This window comes from Hemiscyllium ocellatum, chromosome 21, assembly GCF_020745735.1.
Source record: "Hemiscyllium ocellatum isolate sHemOce1 chromosome 21, sHemOce1.pat.X.cur, whole genome shotgun sequence".
In the NCBI taxonomy this organism is placed as follows: Eukaryota; Metazoa; Chordata; class Chondrichthyes; order Orectolobiformes; family Hemiscylliidae; genus Hemiscyllium; species Hemiscyllium ocellatum.
The window spans coordinates 57,135,555-57,159,004 of NC_083421.1; the positions used below are offsets into that span (position 1 = coordinate 57,135,555).

A 23,450-nucleotide genomic window follows, 5' to 3' on the forward strand; every position below is an offset into this window, starting at 1 on the left:
TTTCTGTAAGACACCCCGAGTCTTCTGAGGAGGGAATAGGAAGGGAATAGAGGGATACGAATCCTTTAAGTCAAGACAGTTTTAGTGTGGACGAGCAAAATGTGTCAGCGCAGGCTTGGAGGGCTGAAGGGCCTGTTCCTGTGCTGTATTGTTCTTAATACAACCTTAACAACTGTCCCTTCGTCTGGGAACAGTTCAGAGTGATTTACTTTGTCACAATCATTCCTGACACTCTTGGACACACAGTCTAATTTCATTGCCATCTCTGCTGAAGTATAGCACCAACTCCTCCAGTCTATCCGTCCCAGTGAAGATCCTCAACTCCGACATCATTCCAGTTAACCTCCCTCACTCTCTCGGAGGCCTTGACACCTTCCCTAAAATGTAGTGCCCAGAACCATAACCAGCGTTCAATTGAGGTTAGAGCAACTCGCTTGCTTCAACCACACCGTGAGAGTTAACTGACTGGAGGGAAAGTTTCACTTCCCCTCCTGTGTGTTCCTGCTGCAGGCAGGCCAGAGGATGCCAGCTTAGACAATGCTGTGGAGGCTGGCTGATAGCAGGAGGTCAGGGGTTAAGGCTGCTGTAGTTCAGGATAGATCATTACCAAGACTTTACCCCTGGACGACTTTCCAGCAACCCCCTGACCGGACGATAGCAGAGAAACAGCTTTACGAGACTAGAGATCTGAACTAATGCTCCGAAAATAGCAACTCAAATCTCACAACAGCAGCTAAGGGATTTAATTTAAATTTTAATCAGCAAACCAGGAACACAATACTAATCTCATTAACGATGAGCACAAAGCTGTTGGATCGCTGTAAAAACCCATCTGATCCACAAACATCTCTCCAGGAAGGAAATCTGCCATTCTTTTCTAGCCTGGCCTACATGTGACTCCAGGTTCATGGTCAACGTAGTTGAGCCTTTACTGTCCTGAAATAGCCAATCAAGCTCCAATTGGTGATAAAAGAGAGTGTACTATTGGGTGAGACCGACACCATGTGGATGGCAGCAATTCATTGCCACCTTAGAGGGTGATCAGCAAATCGTGCCCTAATCAGTAAGGGCCCATATCTCATCAATGAATAATTTAGTTTATTAAAAAAGAATCCCCTGCCCTTTAGGCACAAAGGGAATGACAACCACACCCTCTTGTGGTGACATTCACAGGGTAGTTTGTTCTCTGACAAAATGCTGGCCACAATCACTGTTCCAGAAGGACACTCTGACTGGTTTTTTAAAAAGTAAAACCCTTCACAGAAATTAACAACCACTTGTATCTAGTTTGAAGTCTAATTTCTGAAAATAATAATATCAATATTGATACATTACACATCTTTCAGCACAACAATTGCCCAAGGTTTTGTTTAAAGTCAAATTCAAAATTTCAAAACGTAAACAAAAGCTTAGTCCTCAACAGTTCGCTGGTGCATTTGCCGGGGCTATACATCCACCGGAGTCCATTTACCAACCAACCAATACTCTCTTCTTGTGCAATGCAAACTGTTGCGCCATCTAAGATTTTGTATTCTTGCAGTTGCGTCCTGATGAGTGCAAGATAAAAGGTTCAAGGGTCAAGTCTCTTTTCTTCAGCGATAGTGAAGTTCTGAAATACCAAGTGACTGTGGGATCAGACTGAAATGGCACTGTGCTATTCAGAGCGCGATGTATACAAAGTGTATTTCTGCAGATAAAAGCCATTCAATGAATATTCTGATCCTCTCTGCACTGTTATTCAACTTGTGAAAGGGCAATGCAGGGATTTGAAAACTGAGGAATTTAAAAGGGATGCCTCAAAAAAAAACAAATCAACTTTTTGCAATGCTCTTTCTTTTTCAGGCATTTGTAGGGTCCACCCTTCAATGACACTTGCCTGATCTGAAACTGTGCAACACAGGAAACACTAGAAATCATCTTTTGACACGGCAGACCAGCAGACATCTGATATAAACATGAATAAGTGATGTTCACCGAAGCTCAAAAGCCACAGATGAAGCTGATAATTTTTCACCTTCAGTTCAGTGATCAAGTCACGAATTGAATGAATAAAGCTGCTTAGCTTCTGTCTACTGGTTTCAAGTCATGGTACTTCTGTAAAATATGACCTTGATGCAACCACTAAAAAAAAAGCCAACAACAACTTACATTCACAAAGCACCTTTAACACCGTGAATGCCCTCAAGACAACTCGCGATTGTCTGTTAAAGCAAACTACGACCCTGAGCTGCACAAGGTCAGAGGACGAAAAGTTTGGTCAAAGGAGTAGGTTTGAATAAATGGTTTTTAGGACAAAGGTAGGTTAGAAGTTGGAGAAGCGTAGAGAGGGACGGTCGGATTTTGGGGCCCAGGCAACTGAAGGTGCATCCACCAATGGTGGGCAATCAAATTCGAGATGTTTCAAACTAGAGAGAGGTATCTCAGAGTAGTTTTCGAGGAGGAGGTGAATACAGTTCTTAGAGCTGAAGGGATCAAAGGGTGTGGGGGGAAACGTGGGAACACGGGACTGAGTTGGATGATCAGCCATAACCACACAGAATGGTACAGCAGGCACGATGGGCCGAACGGCCTACTCCTGTTCCTGTTTCCGTTGTTTCCAGGTGGTGGGGATGATAGGGACGGGGGAGATGGACAGATTTGAAAACAAGGAGGGCAATGTTAAAATAAGAAGCCAGAGTGTCCCCAGCGGGGGTGGGTGGGCAATAGGACCTGCTGTGAGCAGAGACAGAGGCAGCAGAGTAGTGGATGAGCTCGAGTTAGCGGAGGGTAGGATGTCAGAACAGTTGACCCCAGGCAGTGTTGAGTGCATGAGTGGGGAATTCGGCAGCAGATGAGCTGGGATGGGGCAAAGTTTGGATGGTAATATGGAGGTGGGAGTAAGTGTGATTACACGATGACACAAATAGGACGTTGGAAGCTTCGCGTGGCATCAAATATAACATCCTCTCAGCCTTACACACTCGACACATTCTGACAATTTGTGTAGCCAAAGAACTGGGGTCAGGCTGCTGTATGGCATTTATCTTTACAGACGACCCTCGATTATCCAAATTTCAGATTCTCCGAACAAGATCGCAAGGTCCCAACGCTTGGCTAAACTGGTTATCCAGTATCCGATTACCCGAACAAAACGCTCCCTGCCCGTGTTGTTCGGATAATCAAGGTTCCTCTGTATTCTCTTCTTTTAGAATTGGTCTCAGGTAAGTCACTTTAATTAGACTGTGGCATGGTGGCTCAGTGGTTAGCACTGCTGCCTCACAGTGCCAGGTGTCCGGGTTCCATCCCGACCTCGGGCAACTGCCTGTGTCAGGATGGGTTTCCTCCGGGTGCTCCGGTTTCCTTCCAAATAGTGCCGGGTTTGGTGGCTTGGCCATGGGAAATTGCCCTGTCGTATGCAGGTTAGATAGATGGATCATGCTAAATTGCCCTGTAGTGTGCAGGTTAGGTAGATTGGCCGTAGGAATTGCAGGACAATGGAGATAGCTGGTGCACTGGGAGTGAGTGGGATGGTCTATGGAGGGTCAGTGTGCAGACTAGGTGGGCTGAATGGCCCCTTCCTACACTGTAGGGATTCCATGACAAGCCTTTTCTGGCTCCGCTTGCTTATTAAAGCCATAGCCTTGAACTTACCATTGCTCAGCTCGCCCCCGAACACAATGGCCTTGGCTCTGGAGATGTTGATGCAGTGCGCCAGTGCGTCCATCCGCAGGTTGAAGTTAATCAGTGCCACCTCCACACCAATCTTGGCCATCCCCAGCCACAGTCCCACATACTCGCTCCTGCTCTCCATGAACAGCGCCACCACATCGCCGGTGCGGAAGCCCTGCTCCCGGAAACAGTTGGCCACTCGGTTGGAGAACTCATCCAGGTCCCGGAAACTCCAGGCGACGCCAGTCCCCTCGAAAATGAGTGCAATCTTGTCTGGGTGCCTCTGCACCACTTCGTGGAAGATTTTCGGAATGGTGTTGTTCAACTTCAAGTTGCGCCTCACGTTGAGCTTGACTTTGAGGAGGACCCCTGCGGCACTGCGGGAGGAGGAGGGAAAAACAAGAGATAGGAACGTGAACACAGAGAGAAAGAGAGAGCACACTCCTGGTCCCTCCAACAGACGACAACGCTGAGTAGTAAAACACCTCCAACACTCTTCCCACTCCACATCCATTGGATCCCATCGGACAATTCCAGATTGTTCCCAACTGCTGAAACCGTCACTCATTCCCTCACTAACCCCAACTTGTCATCTGTTCCGACATTTTACCCTCAAGGTCAAACAATACTCTGCTGCCCCTGTCTTCTCTCACAGAGATGACTAGAAGAGCTGTAGAGAGGAGTTCAGTGGGTCCATTGACCAACAAATACTGACAACCAGCTCCTAAAACAAAGGGCCAATTCATTCACTTCATGGCCGCATGGGTAACTTTGCCCTGCATTATTGGCACTGAAATCAACTAGGAGAAAGTGAGGTAAAGGGCTTTTGCCCGAAACGTTGATTTCGCTGCTCGTTGGATGCTGCCTGAACTGCTGTGCTCTTCCAGCACCACTGATCCAGAAATAGGAGAAAGTGAGGAATGCAGATGCTGGAGATCAGAGTTGAAGAGTGTGGTGCTGGAAAAACACAGCAGGTCATGCAGTATCCAAGGAGCAGGAGAATCGACGTTTCGACCATAAGCTCCTAATGAAGGGCTTATGCTGGAAACATCTACCCTCCTGCTCCTCTGATGCTGCCTGACCGGCTGTGCTTTTCCAGTACCACACTCTTCAACTATTGGCGCTGCGTCTACAGCAGGTTCTTTTCCCTTGGAATCTTGAAATCATAAAAATAAAATTACAAGACAAGAGAGAAAGGCCATTCAGCCCATGGTCTGTGCTGCTTGACAGTGTTACCCAGCCTAACCCCTCCCTCCTGCGAAGAGTCAACGTGCTGTTGTGAAAGGGAAATTTCATTTTATGAATGTTTTTTTGAGGATGTAACAAGCAGGGTGGATTCGGGGAAGATGACGTATATGTAGATTTGCAAAAGGCATTAGAATGAGGTCTCACCGAAAAGGTTATTGCAGAAGAGATGAGTTGGACCAAAGGTTCTGTTTCCATGCTATACATCTCTATGATTCTACAAGAGTCCATGGTGCTGGGGCAATGTATTATAGAATCCCTATGGTGTGGAAACAGCCATTCGGCCTAACAAGTCCATGCCAACTCTCTGAAGAACATCCCATCCAGACTCACCCTCCTACCTATAACCCTGCATTTCCCATGGCTAATCCACCTAACCTACACATCCCTGAACACTATGGGCAACTTTAGCACGGCCAATCCACCTGACCTGCACATCTTTGGATTGTGGGAGTAAACCGTAGCACTCTGAGGAAACCCACACAGACACGGGGAGAATGTGCAAACTCCACACAGACAGTTGTCCAAGGCAGGAATTGAACCCTGGTCCCTGGCACTATGATGCAGCAGTGCTAACCACTGAGCCACTGTGCTACCCTAGGCAGAGTTAAAGTGCTGACTAACAACAGGAAACCAAGTAGGAACAAGTGGATTATTTTCAGACTGGCAAACTCTAACTAGTAAAAAAGAAAGAAAAATACTGAATGCCACAAATACAAAATGAAAACAGGAACTGTTGGAGAAACTCAGCAGGTCTGGTAGCATCCATGGAGAGAGAAACTGAGTTAACATTTCAAGTCGAAATTACCTGGAATAAAATTATACCAGACTCGAAATGTTAACTCGGTTTCCTTCTCCACACATGCTGCCTTACCGCTACTGAGTTCCCCCAATATTGTGTGTTTTGTTTATAACTAGCAGAGAGAGTGAGTGTTCAGTGCTGGGACTTCCACTATGCAAGATCTAGGTTAATGATTTGGATGAAAGTATGGGCAGTACTGTGGCCAAGTTTCATGATAGTACGAGGACAGGTCGGAAAGCAAGTGATGAAGCTACAAACAGTCCACAGGGGCCCGTTAATATGTGGAAACATCGGAGACTTTCCACTTTGATAGTTAGAAAAGTATAGTGTGGCGCTGGAAAAGCACAGCCAGTCTGGGAGCATCTGAGGAGCAGGAGAATCGACGTTTCGGGCATAAGCCCTTCATCAGGAAGGATGCTTTTGGGCCAAGGGGGCTGAGAGAGAAATGGGGGTGGGGGTGGGGGTGGGGGAAGGTACCTGAGAATATGACAGGTAGATGAAGGTGGGGGAAAAGGATGATAGGTCAGAGAGAAGGGTAGAGCTAATAGGTGGGAAAGAGATAGATGGGTCAAGAGGGCGATACCAAGTGGGAACTGGGATAAGGTGGGGGGGGGGGAAAAATGAGAAAACTGGTGAAATCCACGTTGATCCCATATGGTGGAGGGTCGGAGTTATTAAGATAGGCTGGGGTTTATTTTCACTGCAGCGCAGGAGGTTGAGGGGTGACCTTATAGAGGTTTACAAAAGACCATGGGAGGTATAGATCGTGTGACTTTTCCCCAAGGTGGGGGAGTTTAAAATGAGAGTATTTGGGCTTATATCTAAAACATCGATTCTCCTGCTCCTCGGATGCTGCCTGACCTGCTGTGCTTTTCCAGCACCACACTCTCGACTCTGATCTCCAGCGTCTGCAGTCCTCACTTTCTCCAGGATTTATTTTTAAGACTGGGAAAAAAAGATTTTAAAAAAGGACGAGGTGCCACATCTTTTTACTATATGACTCCATGTGACCATATGACTCGATAAGTAGAGAAAGACTGCAGAATGCTACAGGGCAAGAGAGATCTGCATGTCCTTGTACATGAATTACAAAGAATTAGTGTGCAGGAAAAACAAGGCAATAAAATGCAAACAAAATTTGCCAAAGGTGTATAAATGGAGGGATATCTTGCCACAGGGCAGCGGTGAGACTACACGTAGAGTGCTGTGAGCAGCTTGTAGCTCTGTACTTCAGGAAAAACCTGCATTGCAAACAGCTCAGAGAAGTTTCACTTGGATAAAGGGGTTTGTCTTATAAAGGAATGGGTTGGGCCTGTACTCATTGGAGATGAGTAAATAAACATAAAGATCTTACTGAGACGCAGAAGATTCTGAGGGAAGTTGACAGGATAAATACTTGGGAATGATGTGGAACCAGGTAGAGCAGGTCAAAAAACATACCTTCCGGTTCCGAAGAGTAGGAGCAGGGGTTGGTTTAATGAATGTTTTCAAGGCAGAGTTAAACACTTATTGATCAACAAGGAAGCCAGGAGATAGGATTGAAACCAAGAATGGGGAGTTAGAATCACAGTCAGGTCAGTTGTGATATTAGTCAACAGACTTGAGGGGCCCAATAACCTACTCCTACTCTTGTGATTTTGTACAATCTGTAGCCCTACAGGTCACAGCTCCATGTAAATGGACATCAACGTCCAACCCTTACCATCTGCCACCTTGGGGCCCTCCAACCACATGAGATCAATGTGGATTTCACCAGCTTCCTCATTTCCCCTCCCCCACCTTATCCCACTTCCAAATTGGTATCACCCTCTTGATCTGTCCATCATCTTTCCCACCTATCCGCTCCAGCCTCCTCTCCGATTTATCACCCTTTACCCCCACCTTCATCTACCTGTCGCATCCTCAGCTACCAACACCCCCACCCTCCTCCCATTTCTCTCTCAGCCCCCGGCTCAAAAGCCTCATTCCTGATGAAGAGCTTATGGCTGAAACGTCGATTCTCCTGCTCCTCAAATGCTGCCTGACCGGCTGTGCTTTTCCAGCACCACACTATCATCATTCTTTCTATCTTCCCCCTTCCTTGCCAGGCAGAGAGTTCCATACCCTCAACATGTGGGTAAAATAAAAAGTTTGCTCCTCCTTTCTGATCTTGAAAGGGTTCAGAAAAGATTTACAAGGATGTTGTCAGGGTTGGAGGGTTTGAGCTATAGGGAGAGGCTGAATAGGCTGGGGCTGTTTTCCCTGGAGCATCAGAGGCTGAGGGGTGACTTTATAGATGTTTATAAAATCATGAGGGGCATGGATAGGGTAAGTAGAAAAGGTCTTTTCCCTGGGGTGGTGGAGTCCACAACCAAAGGATATAGGTTTAGGGTGAGAGGGGAAAGATATAAAAGGGACCTAAGGGGCAACAGTTTCACACAGAGGGTGGTGCGTGTATGGAATGAGCTGCCAGAGGAAGTGATGGAGGCTGGTACAATTGCAACATTTAAAAGGCATCTGGATGGATATATGAATAGGAAGGGTTTGGAGGGGTATGGGCTAAACGTTGGCAAATGGGACTAGATTAGATTGGGATATCTGGTCGGCGTGGAAGAATTGGACCAAAGGTCTGTTCTCGCGCTGTACATCTCTATGGCTCAATAATCCTTCCACCAATTTACTTCAAGCCGTTGACCCGTGATCTTTGAGCCCTCTGATAAGAACAAATCAGTTACCCCTTAATTTCTTCCATCCAGGCCACTCAATTCTGTTGGAATTATGCAGTGAAGTCACGACTCTGCCTCACCAACTCCATGGAAAAAGAACACCACTTTTTTTCCTTGTGGAGGTCAACAGCAAAGCTGGCATTTATTGGCCACCCTTGAAGGGGCAGGCTTGGCCATTTCAGTGGGCAGCTGATAGTCAACGACAGTGGTATGGCGGAGGTCAGACCAGGCAAGGACAGCAGATTTCCTTACCTCAAGGACGTTAGTGAACTCAATGAATTTTTGCAGCCAATCAATAATACCTTAATGCTCACCATTACATAGACTAGCTTCCAATTCCCGGTGATTATTATTAATTGATTTTAAATGGCACCAGCTGTCATGATGGGATTTGAAGACACATTCCCAGAGCATTAACCTGGGCCTTGCGATTATTCAAGTGTTGATTCTAATCATGATCCAATATGCAAAGTTAGCAATCACATGTAACAACAAAACATCTACAAAAGCCATCCACAAAAACATCTTTAGGGTGGCATGTTGCTCAGTGGTTAGCACTGCTGCCTCACGGTGGCTGGTACCGGGTTCGATTCCAGCCTCAGGCGACTGTCTGTGTGGAGTTTGCACATTCTCACCGCATCTGCGTGGGTTTGCTCTGGTTTTCTCCCACAATCCAAAGATGTGCAGGTTAGGTGGATTGGCCACAGGGAATGCAGGGTTGCTGAGAATGGGTGGGATGCTATTTGGAGGATTAGGGCTGAATGCTCCCTTTCTGTACTGGAGGGATTCTCCGATTATTGGGGCAATGACAATATCGCCACCCCCCCCCCCCCCCACCACCATCAAGCTTTTTCTCAGTAGCTCCAGTCTTGGCAACACCTTCTAAAATCACTCCTGCACACTCTCCAATGTAAATGTACACAACATTGGTGCGAGAGTCTAGTTCGTGTTTACATAGTACCAGCATATCCAGTGTATCTTTCCGATTCATCTACTAACCCTCAGCTAACAAAGGCAAGGTTTTATATGCCTTTTTAACCATCTTAATTTGAGCTGCCCCATTGCCTTCAATAGGATGTGGACACACATTGCTAGGCCTCTATATCCCTGCCCCCTTTCCGATTCCCCGGGGGCCAGCTAACCTGTGTTATCGTCATGGGACAAAGTTTCTCGGTCAGGCTTGAGGGGGTGTGCTGTGATAGGAAGCAAAGTACCAAAGGAGAGGAGACTGGAGGGAAAAAGAAGGTTTTAGAGGCCGGGGAAGAGGGTGGGAGACAGAGACAGCAACCAATGAGCGAGATGTGAGGGAAACTGCCTCACAGCACCAGGGACCCAGGTTCAATTCCAGCCTCAGGCAACTGAATGTGTGAAGTTTGAACATTCTCCCTGGGTTTGCTCAGGGTGCTCCCACAATCCAAAGATGTGCAAGTTAAATTAATTGGCCATGCTAAAATTGCTGATAGTGTTCAGGGATGTGTAGGTTAAGTGCAGTCAGGGATAAAAGTCGAATAATAGAGAGTGGGGGAAAGAGTCCAGGTGGCTTGCTCCTTGGAGGGTCTGGGTGGACTTGTTGGGCCAAATGGTCTGTTTCCACACTGTAGGGATGCTGTGAAACAGTCAGCCATCATATTGTAGCAAGAGAGCAAGTGCTCTGCTCATTTCCTCAACATCAAGGTGAGAGATGTCAGCCGTCATTAATGGGAGACTTTTTTTCCTCAACTTGGCAGCTTCAGATGTTTTCGGTCAAAAGGGGGGTGTCACTGGATTCCAAATGCTAACCCCACTTTCTCTCTCCACAGATACTGCTGGACCTGCTGAGCTACTCCCACAGTTGTCACCACTCTTCCAGAAACTTCTGGGTTACAGACAAGGTGATAACTGTCTATTTGACCTTTCTGAATGACCATGTTCACTAATTGCAGCTCAGTTGTAAAAAGTGATTTATTTTCATTCAAACAGGAAGTGAAGGTAAACCACGCACAGATTGACATGACATGACACCAGATTAGTCACAAACTATTTCCTCATCCCCAAGGAATTCCTCTGTCGTGGGCTTTGTTAACAGAGATGTTAATTTCTGTGAAAGAACAACAGGGTAGTCTAGTTTCAAGGTGTCAGTGAGGACAGCAGATGCTGGAGATCAGAGTCGAGAGTGTGGTGCTGGAAAAGCACAGCAGGTCAGGCACCATCCGAGGAGCAGGAAAATCAACATTTTGGGCCAGAGCTCTTCATTAGTTTCCTGAAGAAGGGCTCTGGCCCAAAATGTCGACTTTCCTGCTCCTCGGATGCCTCCTGACCTGCTGTGCTTTTCCAGCAACACACTCTCAACTAGTTTCAAGGTGTGACAGATCCAAACTTCCATGCTCGGTTTGAAAAAGGAGTATGTATCAGTGACTGGAGTTTAAAGCCCAAGTAAGGGGAGAGTGTGAAAGCAGAGTTGGGAAACAAGGTTAAAAAGCTAAAGTTATAGTAGGAAACTTCAAGGTGATATTTAGTGACTCTCAACAAAACTTTATCCCAGTGAGTGAGAAGCATGCATTATCAGTGGCTAATAAGGATGTTAAGGGTGGCATTGCATTGAAAGAAACACTCTGCAAATCCAAGATGTGTGCATTTCCCAGAGGTTGGGAATCCAAGAACTCGGAGAAAGTGAGGACTACAGATGCTGGAGATCAGAGCCGAGAGTGTGGTGCTGGAAAAGCACAGCAGGTCAGGCAGCATCCGAGGAGCAGGAGAGTCGACATTTCGGGAATAAGCTCTACATCAGGCATCGTTCCCGAAATGTCGATTTTCCTGCTCCTCGGATGCTGCCTGACCTGCTGTCCTTTTCCAGCACCACACCCTCGAGTCCAAGAACGAGGCAACGCAATTTAAAGATAAGGGTCATGCCATTTCAGATGGAGATGGGGTGTCGAATCTTTGGGCCATGGAAGCTCAGCCTGAGAGAATATTTAAAGTAACGGATTGATAGATTTCCGATTACCAAAGCTGGACAGAGTCTTGGAGGCAATGTGAGTAAAACGCACTGAAAGGTTCAATCAGCCATGACTGTATTAAATGGTGGAGCAGACCCGATGGCCTACTCCTGTTCCTATGCCCCCTTGACTCATTCCTGGGATGGGTGGGGGAGTTATCTTATGAATGAGGTTTGGATACGTCAGGCCCACCTCAAATTTTATAGAAATGTAGGTGACCCTTTTGAAACAAAGATAGATCCTGAGGGGGCTTGACAGGGAGGGTTTCGGGAAAACGTTTCCGTGTGTGTGTGTGTGTGCGCGCGCGCGTGTGTGTGCGTGTGGGGGGGGGGGGGGGGGGGGGGGGGGGGGGAAGCGCTAGGGACACTGTTCTTAAAACAAAAAGGTCTCTCTTTGTAAGACAGGAACGAGGAGAAATCTTTTCACTCAGAGGGCTGTTGGAATATGGAGCTCTCTTCCCCAGAGCGTAGTTGAGGCTGGGTCTTCAGACGTATTCAGGGCCAGGTTGCTACACTCCGGAGACCGGGTTACAGAGGGGCAGGAGACAAATAGGAAAGTGGAACGGAGATCACAACCAAAGCCAGTTAGGATCTTACCGATGGTGCAGGAGGCTCTAAAAGGGCCAAATGATTGGCTCTTACGCCCATGTTCCTGTAAAAAGTGAGGTCTGCAGATGCTGGAGATCAGAGCTGAAAATGTGTTGCTGGTTAAAGCACAGCAGGTTAGGCAGCATCCAAGGAACAGGAAATTCGACGTTTCGGGCTAGAGCCCTTCATCAGGAATGAGGAGAGGGTGCCAGGCAGGCTAAGATAAAAGGTAGGGAGGAGGGACTTGGGGGAGGGGAGATGGAGATGTGATAGGTGGAAGGAGGTCAAGGTGAGGATGATAGGCCGGAGTGGGGTGGGGCGGAGGTCAGGAAGAGGATTGCAGGTTAGGAGGGCGGTGCTGAGTTCAAGGGAATCGACTGAGACGAGGTGAGGGGGGGAGGAGAAATGAGGAAACTGGAGAAATCCGAGTCCCATGTTCCTGATCCACATTTCCCGGGGCACAGAACGTAGTCTCTTCAGCAAACTCTTTGAATCACTCCACAATCTCAACACATCCTCCATCTTCTAAGTCTCTTCTAACTTGATAGCCCCTCCTACATTTATCATTCCCCCCCCACCCTCTCAAGCCCTCTCACCTCCAATTGGAGCACCATTCATTCTAGAGCATTCCACCCAATTACTGCCACTTTCTGGAATCATTTCAATGCCTTTCTCACTTTGGGAAATTAAGAGAAAAAAAAGCTTTCCAACGTCCCTCATCCAGGATCCTACCCTCAAGGTGAAGGGTCACTTTCAATATTTAAAAGCGCCATATAAATGAAAGCTGTTGTTAGCTTCACAGAACTGGGGACTGCACAGGAGGCCATTTGACCCATCACGGCTGTGCTAGTTCTCTTCCACAGTCATTCACACAGAATCACTCCCACATACCCATTCCCTATAATCTTTGATTGCAGTGTGCCTGGAAGTATTCTGGGAGAGCTGAGCAAGAAACATCCCAAGTTTTCCAACTCGGAATTTTACAATCCAAAAAATTCTGCTTGGAACAAAAAGAGAAGTTTGGAGTGTGGTTATATTTCTGACATCAGTGCTGAACTACTGTTTTGGCTGTGAATCGGGTTAAGTTTGGCCATTCCTATGGGTTGTCACTGGTTTAAGAATTCCAATCTCAGGCAGAAGTACTGAAGACGTTGCCTTACTGATAAATGGCTGACATTTTCCTACAATTAAACTGTAAACTCTATTGCCTAATAATCCTGCCTGAACAGAGTACGGTTGTGGTAGTGTGTCCCAGATGTAGATCCATTGCTAGAACACCCATCATGGAATAAATGTTCAAGTCCAATGTCTAAAGCCTGCCCACCATCTACAAGGCCCAAGTCAGGAGCGTGATGGAATACTCCCCACTTGTCTGGATGGGTGCAGCCCCAACAACATTTAAGAAGCTTGACACCACCTAGGGCAGAGCAGCCCACTTGATTGACACCACATCCACAAGCATCCATTCGCTCCACCACTGACGCTCAGCAGCAGCAGAATGTACTTTCTACAAGATGCAGTGCAGAAGTTTACCAAAGGTCCTCAGGCAGCACCTTCCAAACCCATGACCCCTTCCATCTAGAACGACAAGGACAGCAGATACATAGTATCACCACCCCTCCAGGATTCCCTCTAAATCACTCACGATCCTGACTTGGAAATATTTCACCGTTCCTTCACTGTCGCTGGGTCAAAATCCTCGAATTCCCTCCCTAAGGGCATTGTCAGTCAACCCACAGCAGGTGGACTGTAGCGGTTCAAGAAGGCAGCTCACTCCTACCTTCTCAAGAGGCAACTAGAGAGAAGGCAAAAAATACAGGCCCAGCCAGCAATGCCAATGTCCCACAGGTGAAAAGAAGTTCTACTGCAGGTCTTGAGCACAAAAACAAACCCCTGACAATCTGGTGCAGTATCGAGGGAGTACTGCAAGGTTGAATGTGCTTTCTTTCAGATAGATCTGCTGCTCACTAGACGCAATATATCCCAGGGCATTACTTCAATAAGTAGAAGGTGGTCCTTCCCTGTTCAATATTTATTCCTCAAATCAACATCACAAGACAAAATTACAGACTTATCTTGCCTTTATCATGTTACTGACTATGCATAGCAAGCCCCATCAATCCAGTGTCACAGTTCCTGCCTTACTATTGTGATTATATTTCAAAAAGTACTTGATTAGTTCAAAGGCACTCTGAGATACCTAGTGGTCATGAAAGACACTAGAAATTACATTACTTTATTTCTTAAAACAGCAGATGCCCTTTCCTCAAGGTGGTGGTTTTCAAAACTATGAGGCATATTTTTAAGGTGAGGGGAAAAAGATTTTTAAAAAAAGACACGAGGGACAACTTTTTTTTAAAAAACAGAGTGGTTCAGGTGTGGAAAGAACTTCCTGAGGAGCTGGTGGATGCAGGTGCAGGTGCAGTTACAATGTTTAAAAGACATATTTTTAAGTACACGAATAGGAAAGGTTTAGGGGGATATGGGCCAGGAGCAGGCAGCTGGGACTAGTCTAGTTTGGAATTATGGACTGGTTGGATCGAAGAGTCCGTTTCTGTGCTGCATGGCTCTGAATCTATAGTGAATAAAACAGATTAATATTTGTTTTAAGTTGGTGAAGTTAAGCACTGGTCTTGTGTCCACACTTGTGTGAAGCACTTACTCCTTTGTCAGACAGTTTAGCCCCATCTTTGCAAAACCTTACCAAATCCCAGGAGTTAAAGGTGCAGGAGAGGAAAGGACAAGGATCAGCTACAAATGTGGGTTTTATTTTGAGTGAGATTGATAGGGAGAAGCAAAGCTTTTGAACTGAAAGAGTGGATCAGTCTCTACTGAGATTTGGATGGGGGAGTCAGGGTGAAGAACACTGTGGAGTGAAAGCTGATGGGTCAGGTTCTCTGTCTCTCTCGGTGTCTGAGCCCAGTTACAACCAATGACAGACTGACAATTGCCTCTCCCAAATGCTAACTGTGGAGGTTCACCGTGAAATGGGTTTGGGTGTGTCAGCCTGGGTTGGAGTGTGTCCCAATGCAGTAGAGGCCCCGTTCAAGAAAGCTTAAAGGATGGTTGGGTGCAGAAAAGGGTAAAGACCACTTGCTAAAGTAGTTGTTCCCGTGTGGCTGGTGCTGGGGGAAGGTCACTGGGACACAGTAAAAGGCAACTTTAACTTGCCACTGAGGAAAACTGCCAACTCTGATGTCTGTCTTGTATCTGAGGGGGATGCCTGCTCGAAGTTGAAGAGGTTCATCAGCAATGAGGTCGTGAAGGGGAAGAGGAAACCACAGTGAGACAGCAAAGTTTCGTAACCCTCCCTGCCAGCATGTTCACCTCCCAATGTGGTCAGCCCCTGTTCCACAGTCTGCAATTAAAAACTGAGAGAAAGACATGATGAGTGAACATTGTCTAACACCACAGCTTTCTGACTCCTGCACCATGTTCTCTATTTCAGTGGCAGCAGTGTGTACAAGCTCCTCCGTTATGGACCAGGCCAGGCCTCTTTAAAACATTCAAGAAAGTAGCCCACACCCTATCTTTGCTAGTTGCCTTCAGCAGGTATAAGAGATATTCCAGAAGGTTTAAACAAAACAGAATTTATTTCCATGATGACCAAATGAAACACAAACAAATAAGAGAACAGAATACAAACTAACCTAAACGACCCGAAAACCCAACAGATCATGCCAACTTAGTGATGCTGTTCCCAATACTTGTGCCAAGGGGTGTTGATGGGAATTGTTGCAACAAGGTAAAAATCAAACCCAGGGTCTTCCAGGAGAGAAATCAGAGACAGAGGAGAGTCAGCATGGACCTGCTTCTTTTGGGTCCAGTACGTTCAAAACTGCCTGCCTGCTTTCAGTGAATAGCCAAACCAAACCAAACCAGAGAAAAGCTGAGCTAGGAGAATAAGCCAGTCCCCTTTATTGTACAAGTGATAACTTGAAACTCTTTTTCCTGACACAGTATCTGTTAGCTATGATCAAACTGGCCCTAAAACCCTTCAAACGTAGACTTTTCGGAGTCTGTCTCTTTTACAGCCGCTCTGGGGGAACAAAGTTAAGGACAATATGACTTGGTTAAAAGGTGCAGCAACTCCACACCTTCCAAACCCTTGACTGCTACAACTCCAAAGGCAGTAGACACTTGGGACCACCATTGCCTGCAAGTTCCCCTCCGAGCCGTACACCATCCGGACTTGGAAGTATATCACTGTTCTTTACGTCACTGGATCAACCACCAGGAACTCCTTTTCGAACAGTACCCCCTCACTACAGAGACGGCAGCACCTCCAGGAAATGGCTCATCATCACTCTTTCAAGGCGATCGCATCACGGACAATAAATACTGACCTGGGCAGTAACCGTCACATCCCATGGAAGAATTCTTTTGTGAGGTCTCTCATCTTGGGAGATGGTGGCAGAGCGGGAACGTCATTATCTTAGCAATACAGAGGTAAGGCAAATGCTCGTGGGACAGTGGTTCAAATCCCACCCACTTCAGCCGGTGGGATTTAAATGCAACTGGAATACAATATAAAAGAGAGAAAAAGTAGAAATTGCTGGAAAAGCTCAGCACATCTGGCATCTGTGGAGAGAAGTCAGAGTTAACATTTCAGCTCGAGTGACCCTTTCTCAGAATGCAATTCCAATTTCTTGCCACAGATGCTGCTGAGTTTTTCCAGCAATTTCCAATTTTGTCTCCGATTTACAGCATCTGCAGTTCTTTCGGAATGCAATATAAAGCTCACCCTAGTGACAGTGGCCATGTCAACCATCATGGATTGTTGCAAAAAGACCACCTAGTTCACCAAAGTCCTTCTGGGAAGGAAATCTGGTCTGGCAGACACGTGACTCTAGGTCCCCGCAAAGACTCTTTGCTGTCTCCTGAATGGCCCCAGCAATTCAATCATTTCAAGGGAAATGAGGCAACAGATGCTAGCTTTCCTAGATGGCACCCACATCCCACAGAAGAATGAAATGAAATGAAATGGAGAACTAGGAGAATGGAGAACACGAACAACGATCACCGTGCACACACGCATCAAAACAGAAAGAGAGGGAACACTTCCCCAAATTGGAAGAGAATCTGGCAATGTGGAAGGTGGCCAGTCAGCCCATCATTCTTATGTTAGCCCCTTGAAACAGCTCTCCAATCTGTCCCCGGGCACAATCTAGTGACTGTAATGAAGTCAGCTGGGTGGGCCTCAAAGAATAGGAGTTCCCTTATTGGGGCTGTTAATCTGGTCCAATTAGGGAGCCCTGCCTGACAGACAGAAACAGGAGTGTCAGAGACTCTGCTCACTCCGAGAGCTGGATCAGAGTCGAGGACTCTCCACCCATAAATAAAGGCCGACTGGGTGATGGGATACCAGCTTCTGTGGAGGTATTTCACTTAGCTTCTCATCACCCGGTAACGTTTTGCCTTCGCATGTAGAAGCTGAATCTGCTTTAAATCAAACAAGCCAACCAAATTTCTTAGCTGGCACTGACCTCCAACTCCATAATGTGGGTAAGGCTGTAACCAATATTAAAATACAATGTGGGAATCATGCTAATGATGTAAACGCTGTAAACCACGCAGAAAACATGTGGATGTAACGACTAATTGATCTCAGGAACATACCAAGCAAATGTCCTTGACTATAATGAAGTGCTGGTGAATTATTAAAAGAGACTTTGCACAATGTAATGCTGTCTGATACAAGTCAGGAAAGTCTCAAGTTCAATCCATGGTCCAGGCTGCGCTGGCCACACTTAGCTACATAGGTCATGGTCATTTGCACTCCCGTACTGTCCCAATGTAACCCAGTCACTGGTATGACAGATACTTTTTTACAACCCTCAGCCACAAACATCCTTCGGACATTCCCAATTCCTTAAAATCAGGAGCAGGCTGGATACAGTACACATGAAGAAACTGTTCCCACTTGTTACCGGAACATGAACAAGATGGCGCAGACTTAAAGTGAATTACATAAAGAAAAAGCAAGGCTAAGATGAGAAAAGAAAAGCAAAGTTTTCACTGAGCAAATAGTCATCGTCATAGGTATTAGAGATGTACAGCATGGAAACAGACCCTTCGGTCCAACCCGTCCATGCTGACCAGATATCCCAACTCAATCTAGTCCCACATGCCAACACCCGGCCCATATCCCTCCAAACCCTTCCTATTCATATACCCATCCAAATGCCTCTTAAAATGTTGCAATTGTACCAGCCTCCACCACATCCTCTGGCAGCTCATTCCATACACATACCATCCTCTGTGGAATGCAGTACCTGGAAATGTGATGGAGGCTGGTTCAGTTGGGGATTGATCAATTACTTGGATAAAAAACTCTGCAATGGTCTGGCGCAGACCTAGTGTTATAAACAAACAAACACACAGTCTCCTTCTGTGATGTAAGACTCCTGTGACTCTGACTGGTAGCTAGTATGTAACTAGATGCTCTCCAAGAGATCATTAGCGACGGGTTGGACACTGTCTCAGAAGTGACTCAGTGCCTCGTATGAACAGCATAGCCTTTACAATCTTAAGTTGTGTGAATTTAGCTGGTACTCTCCATTTAGGTGTTACTGACAGCCAACGACTTCCTCATAAAAGCCAGTCTGTAATTCTGAGAGTATTGGTGCGTGGAGGGAGGTTTGAGGAAGGATGCGAGAGGAGTGAAATCATTAGGCGTTCCTTGCCTGTCATTTTCATCCAGCTCCCCCTGCTTAACATTGACCCCACTTGGACACAAGCCAAATCCAGGGTGCTATTTAACTTCTGTAGCCATCACAATCAAACAGTCTACCAGTGGGTAGACTGGCAAAGGCACACATTCTAAAAAGATGAAAGACTTAACAATCATTTCAGTTGCATAACACTGTAATCTTTTGCTATAAATTCTGTATCTTATGTTCCTGCTCCACAATCACCTGATGAAGGAGCAGCGCTCCGAAAGCTAGTGCTTCCAAATAAACCTGTTGGACTATAACCTGGTGTGGTGTGATTTTTAACTAAAGGCAGACACGTCACCCAGGCAAAATATCAGAAGGCAAAGAGTGACCTTGGGACCTTCAATGGAAGGAGAAAATTATACAGCAACAACTTGCATTTATATGGCACCTCTGGAGTAAACTTGTCCTCAAGTGCTTCACGGAAACATTGTCAATATTTATCCGGCATAGAGACAAAATGGATATATCGTGCTAGATAACTAGATCAAAATGGAGACTTTAAGCAGAACCTTAGAGGAGGAACAAGAGGTGAGGATTCCAGAGGTTTAGAGCTACACAGCTGTAGACAGCGGGAGTGGGGGATGCTCAAACACCAGAGTCCAAGGTACACAGAGCTCCTCGAGGGGTTTCGGGGGTAGGGAAGGGCAACTCTTAGGAGGGATTCCAACACGAGGGTTTTTAAAAAGGCTGCACTGGAATCAAATGATGCACAAGGCAGGGACAAGGGGTGAACAGGACTTTGAGGGAGTTCAGATGTAGGCTTGATTAAATCAAATCCAAGTTGTGAAATGTAAGCTGTGAGGCCAGCTAGCTTGACCGCGCAACAGGCCAGCAGGAAATAACAAAAGCATGACGATTTCAGCAGCTGATTAATTCTACCTTTGCTGGGTTTGGAGGGCCTCAGATGCATTAGCTGCAGCCCTACCCCTATCTCCAGTTCACAGTCAAACACTTCAACGTGACATCAAAACTCCCCCAGCAGCAACAATGTGCAGATATAAATGTACACACTTCACATATCTCTGCTCGGAAATTAAAACCAAATGCAAGCCAGACTGCAAGGAGGAAGGCGTGCACTGGCTGGCAGCTTTACTATTCAACCGCTGTATATAATTCTGGCCTCTTGTGCCTTCCTAGGTTTAACCATTCCACCATTAGCAGCTGTGCAGTTGTCTGGACGCCACACTCTTGAATTTCCTCCCTACATCTCAACTTCCCTCCTCGAAAACCTACCTCCTTGACCAAGCTTGTGGACATCTAACTTCACATGGCGCAGTGTCACCCTGCTTTTGTGAAGAGCCTTGGGATGTTCTTCAAAGCAGTGTTATATAAAGAGACATTTTTGCTATGATTTGATATGAACGGCTTGATGCTACGAGCCTGGACAAATTACTCCATTCCCAAACCCTAACCTTGCAGGCAGAACACTAAAGCTCCTGGGGGACAGAATGATCTCTCAAGTGTGACCGTTGCTCCCCTGCCCTCACCATTATTGAAGTGCCACATATTTAAATATGATGACAACCTTCATCAGACTGAGCAATAAGTTTGCAGCTACTTCGGCACAGCACTGCAATAGTCCATCTGCTTCTCTTCCCTTTGCCAACTGTTAACCCAATTGCTTCCTCCTTCCCCTTTCTCTGAGGAGCTGAAAATGTGTTGCTGGTTAAAGCACAGCAGGTCAGGCAGCATCCAAGGAACAGGAAATTCGACGTTTCGGGCCAGAGCCCTTCTTCAGGAATGAGGAGAGGATGCCAGGCAGGCTCTGATAAAAGGTAGGGAGGAGGGACTTGGGGGAGGGGTGATGGAGATGCGATAGGTGGAAGGAGGTCAAGGTGAGGGTGATAGGCTGGAGTGGGGTGGGGGCGGAGAGGTCAGGAAGAAGATTGCAGGTTAGGAAGGCGGTGCTGAGTTCAAGGGAATCGACTGAGACAAGGTGGGGGCAGGCACCTCATAGGCAGAGTTGTAGGGGCTCCTGCAGTCTCCTGAGCTGAGTAGGCATGTGCGTGCGTGGGGGTGGGGGTAGGGGTAAAAGAGGAGATGATGGGTGCCCACTTGACCAACGTCTCCACTGCAGTTCAAAACTCTGCCCAATGCCTTCGCCAGGTGAAAGGGAGGACTGCAGATGCTGGAACGTCAGAGTCGAAAAGTGTGGTGCTGGAAAAGCACAGCAGGTCAGGCAGCAGCAGGAGAGTTGACATAAGTGTTCATGCCTGAAACATTGATTTTTTTTCGCTCCTTGGATGCTACTTGACCTGCTGTGCCTTTCCAGCGCCACACTCTCGACCCAATGCCTTTACCAGTCTGCTGCCATGCATTTCAAAGACATGTTTCTGTCAATGCTGACGGGGGAACGTACCAGGAGAAATTTCTGTATCAACAATGCCACGAGACATCCTCAGCTCAGTAGGTAATACACTGGAGTCTTCAGCCAGAAGATTGTAGGTTCAAGACGCACTTCCATGTTTTTGAACACAAAACTGGTACCTCAGTGCAGTACTGAAGGAGTGCTACAATGTTGGAGCTGCTGTCCTTTCAGGCAAATAGAGGGTCTCTGCCTGCCCTCTCAGGCAGATGCCATTTGACTCAAACAGTGGTAAAGAGGCTACTGTGTCCATATCAACATTTATCCTGCAGCTCTTCATCTGTCCCTCTCTCTCTCTCTCTCGCACGCGCTCTCTGTTCCCAGACCTGCTGAGTTTCTCCACCATTGTCTTGGTTTATTTCAGATTTCCAGCACCAGCAATATTTTGATTTTATTTGGCCTTTAGCTAATGTCCAAACAAACAAGCGATCTGGCTGTGGGATGTTGACATGTATCACCCTGGGCACCTACCCAGCAACGCCCATATCCCATGGGCAAACAAAGTAATGGGAATGGTGGGATCGTACTGTGTTAATTGGCTGCCATGTTTTCGACATTACAACAGTGTGGATACTTCGGAACGTCCTGAATATTTCTTTCACGCTCCCATCCTTCAACAGGGTTCATTGGACACACATCATAGAATGGGTACAGGATGTAAGGGGGCCATTTAGTCTGTCAGGTTCATACCAGCTCGCTTATAGTTCATCATCTCATCCCCAGCCTTTTCCTCACATAACCTGCAATTTATTTTATCTTTGGAAAATTATCCAAATTCCTTTCGAATGTTCTGCTACAATCTCAGGCAGCAAGAAAATTTACGCCCCCCCCCCCCCCCCCCCCCCAAATCCTGTGGTTGCTTCTATCACCAACCAGACTCTCTCTGGTTCTGGAACTGATGGGCTCCGGCCCGAAACGTTGAATTTCCTGTTCCTTGGATGCTGCCTAACCTGCTGTGCTTTAACCAGCAACACATTTTCAGTTCTGGAACTGATTGCCAATGGGGAGCAGTGTCTCCCTGCAGGCCCTGATTTCATGGTATTGAGGACTTCTGTCAAACCTCCTCAGGACCTCCCCTTTCATGAAGGAAAAAACAGTCCCATCTTCGCCAATCCAGCCATTCCTGTACCACAGCACTTCCCAATTTTCATCCCCGTGCTGTGGGCCCATTTTGAGGCTTGGAAATTATCACAACCCTTGCCCGCCATGGAACGGTTGACAGTGAGAGAGGGGAGATGGAAGCACAAGACTCAGTGGGGAAGGCAAGAGAGTTGGCCACAGATCTGCCTCAGAGTGCATGACCCCAAACCTAGCTTGACATCCCACTTTGGGGTCGTGGGCTGCATCTCCTTGGCTCAATTCTTTTATAGATTGTTTGCACTCTTTCCTGGTGCCTTCACAATCACAAATTATACCTGCGTTTGTTGTTAAAAATAAAACCTTTCCTCTTTCTCTCTCACTCACCACCCAAATGCATGCCCCTTGAGAAGAATGGGAGGGCAGGTTAACTCAACCTCAGCCTAAAGAGGAAAGGGAGGCCCTGGTTCAAGTCCCACCTACTCCCCAGGCACGAAAATGCAATTCCTACAATGTGGAAGCTGGCCATTTGGCCCACAGATTCACACTGTCGTTCCGGAGAGTGTCCCACACAGACCCAGCCCCACAACCCCGCACTTCCCTGAACACTATGGGGCAATTCAGCATAGCCAATCTACCCTGACCTGCACATCTTTGGATTGTGGGAGGAAACCGGAGCACCCAGAGGAAACCCACGCAGACACGAGGAGAATGTGCAAACTCCACACGGTCAATGCTAACCGCTGAGTCACTACGCTGCTTCAGAAGCATGCCTGGTTGGAAAACATCTACCACAGGGCCAGAGAGCTCTCAAGGCCAGGAGGCCCATGTTCAAGTCCCACCACCCCCAGAGATGTGCGATGAACATCTCCTCACTGGGGCAGTGCTGTGCAGTCTAACCGAGGAGGGACCAGGAGGAGAGAGTTCAAGTCCCCTTGGCCATGTTTAAAAACATCTCTGCTGAGGTGGGAAAAGACCAGTCCTGAGGAAGGCTCACTCTACCCAAAACATTAACTCTCTCTCTCTCTGCACAGATGCTGCCAAACCTGCTCAGCTTTTCCAGTAACTTCTGCTTTTGCTAAAAGATGTGAACTTGGGAGATTTTCAGGGTCAGTGTGTGTATCTCTCTCTCGGGGGGGGGGGGGGGGGAAAGGAGAGGATGACGGCTATTGTTGGCTTTAAACCCCCTCCCCCCTAACCCCATGGACCTGAGAGAGAGTACACAAGCTGGGGAATATCTGACTGAAATGCAACATTTCCCCACCCTCCCACGCACCGAAGCTGCATTAAACCCCCCCCAAATGTCCCTCCCCATCCTTGAGGGGAA

The 23,450-nt window shown here is 47.0% G+C and overlaps 1 protein-coding gene across 1 annotated transcript in view; it reads right to left on the reverse strand.

Annotated features, from left to right (window-relative positions):
• slc27a4 (solute carrier family 27 member 4) overlaps window positions 1-23,450 on the reverse strand; it is a 61,136-nt gene that overhangs the window by 36,904 nt on the left and 782 nt on the right. Inside the window, exon 2 of the mRNA XM_060841527.1 lies at window positions 3,631-4,025. Coding sequence (XP_060697510.1) covers window positions 3,631-4,025 — 395 coding nt within the window. The remainder of the gene's footprint in view (window positions 1-3,630; window positions 4,026-23,450) is intronic.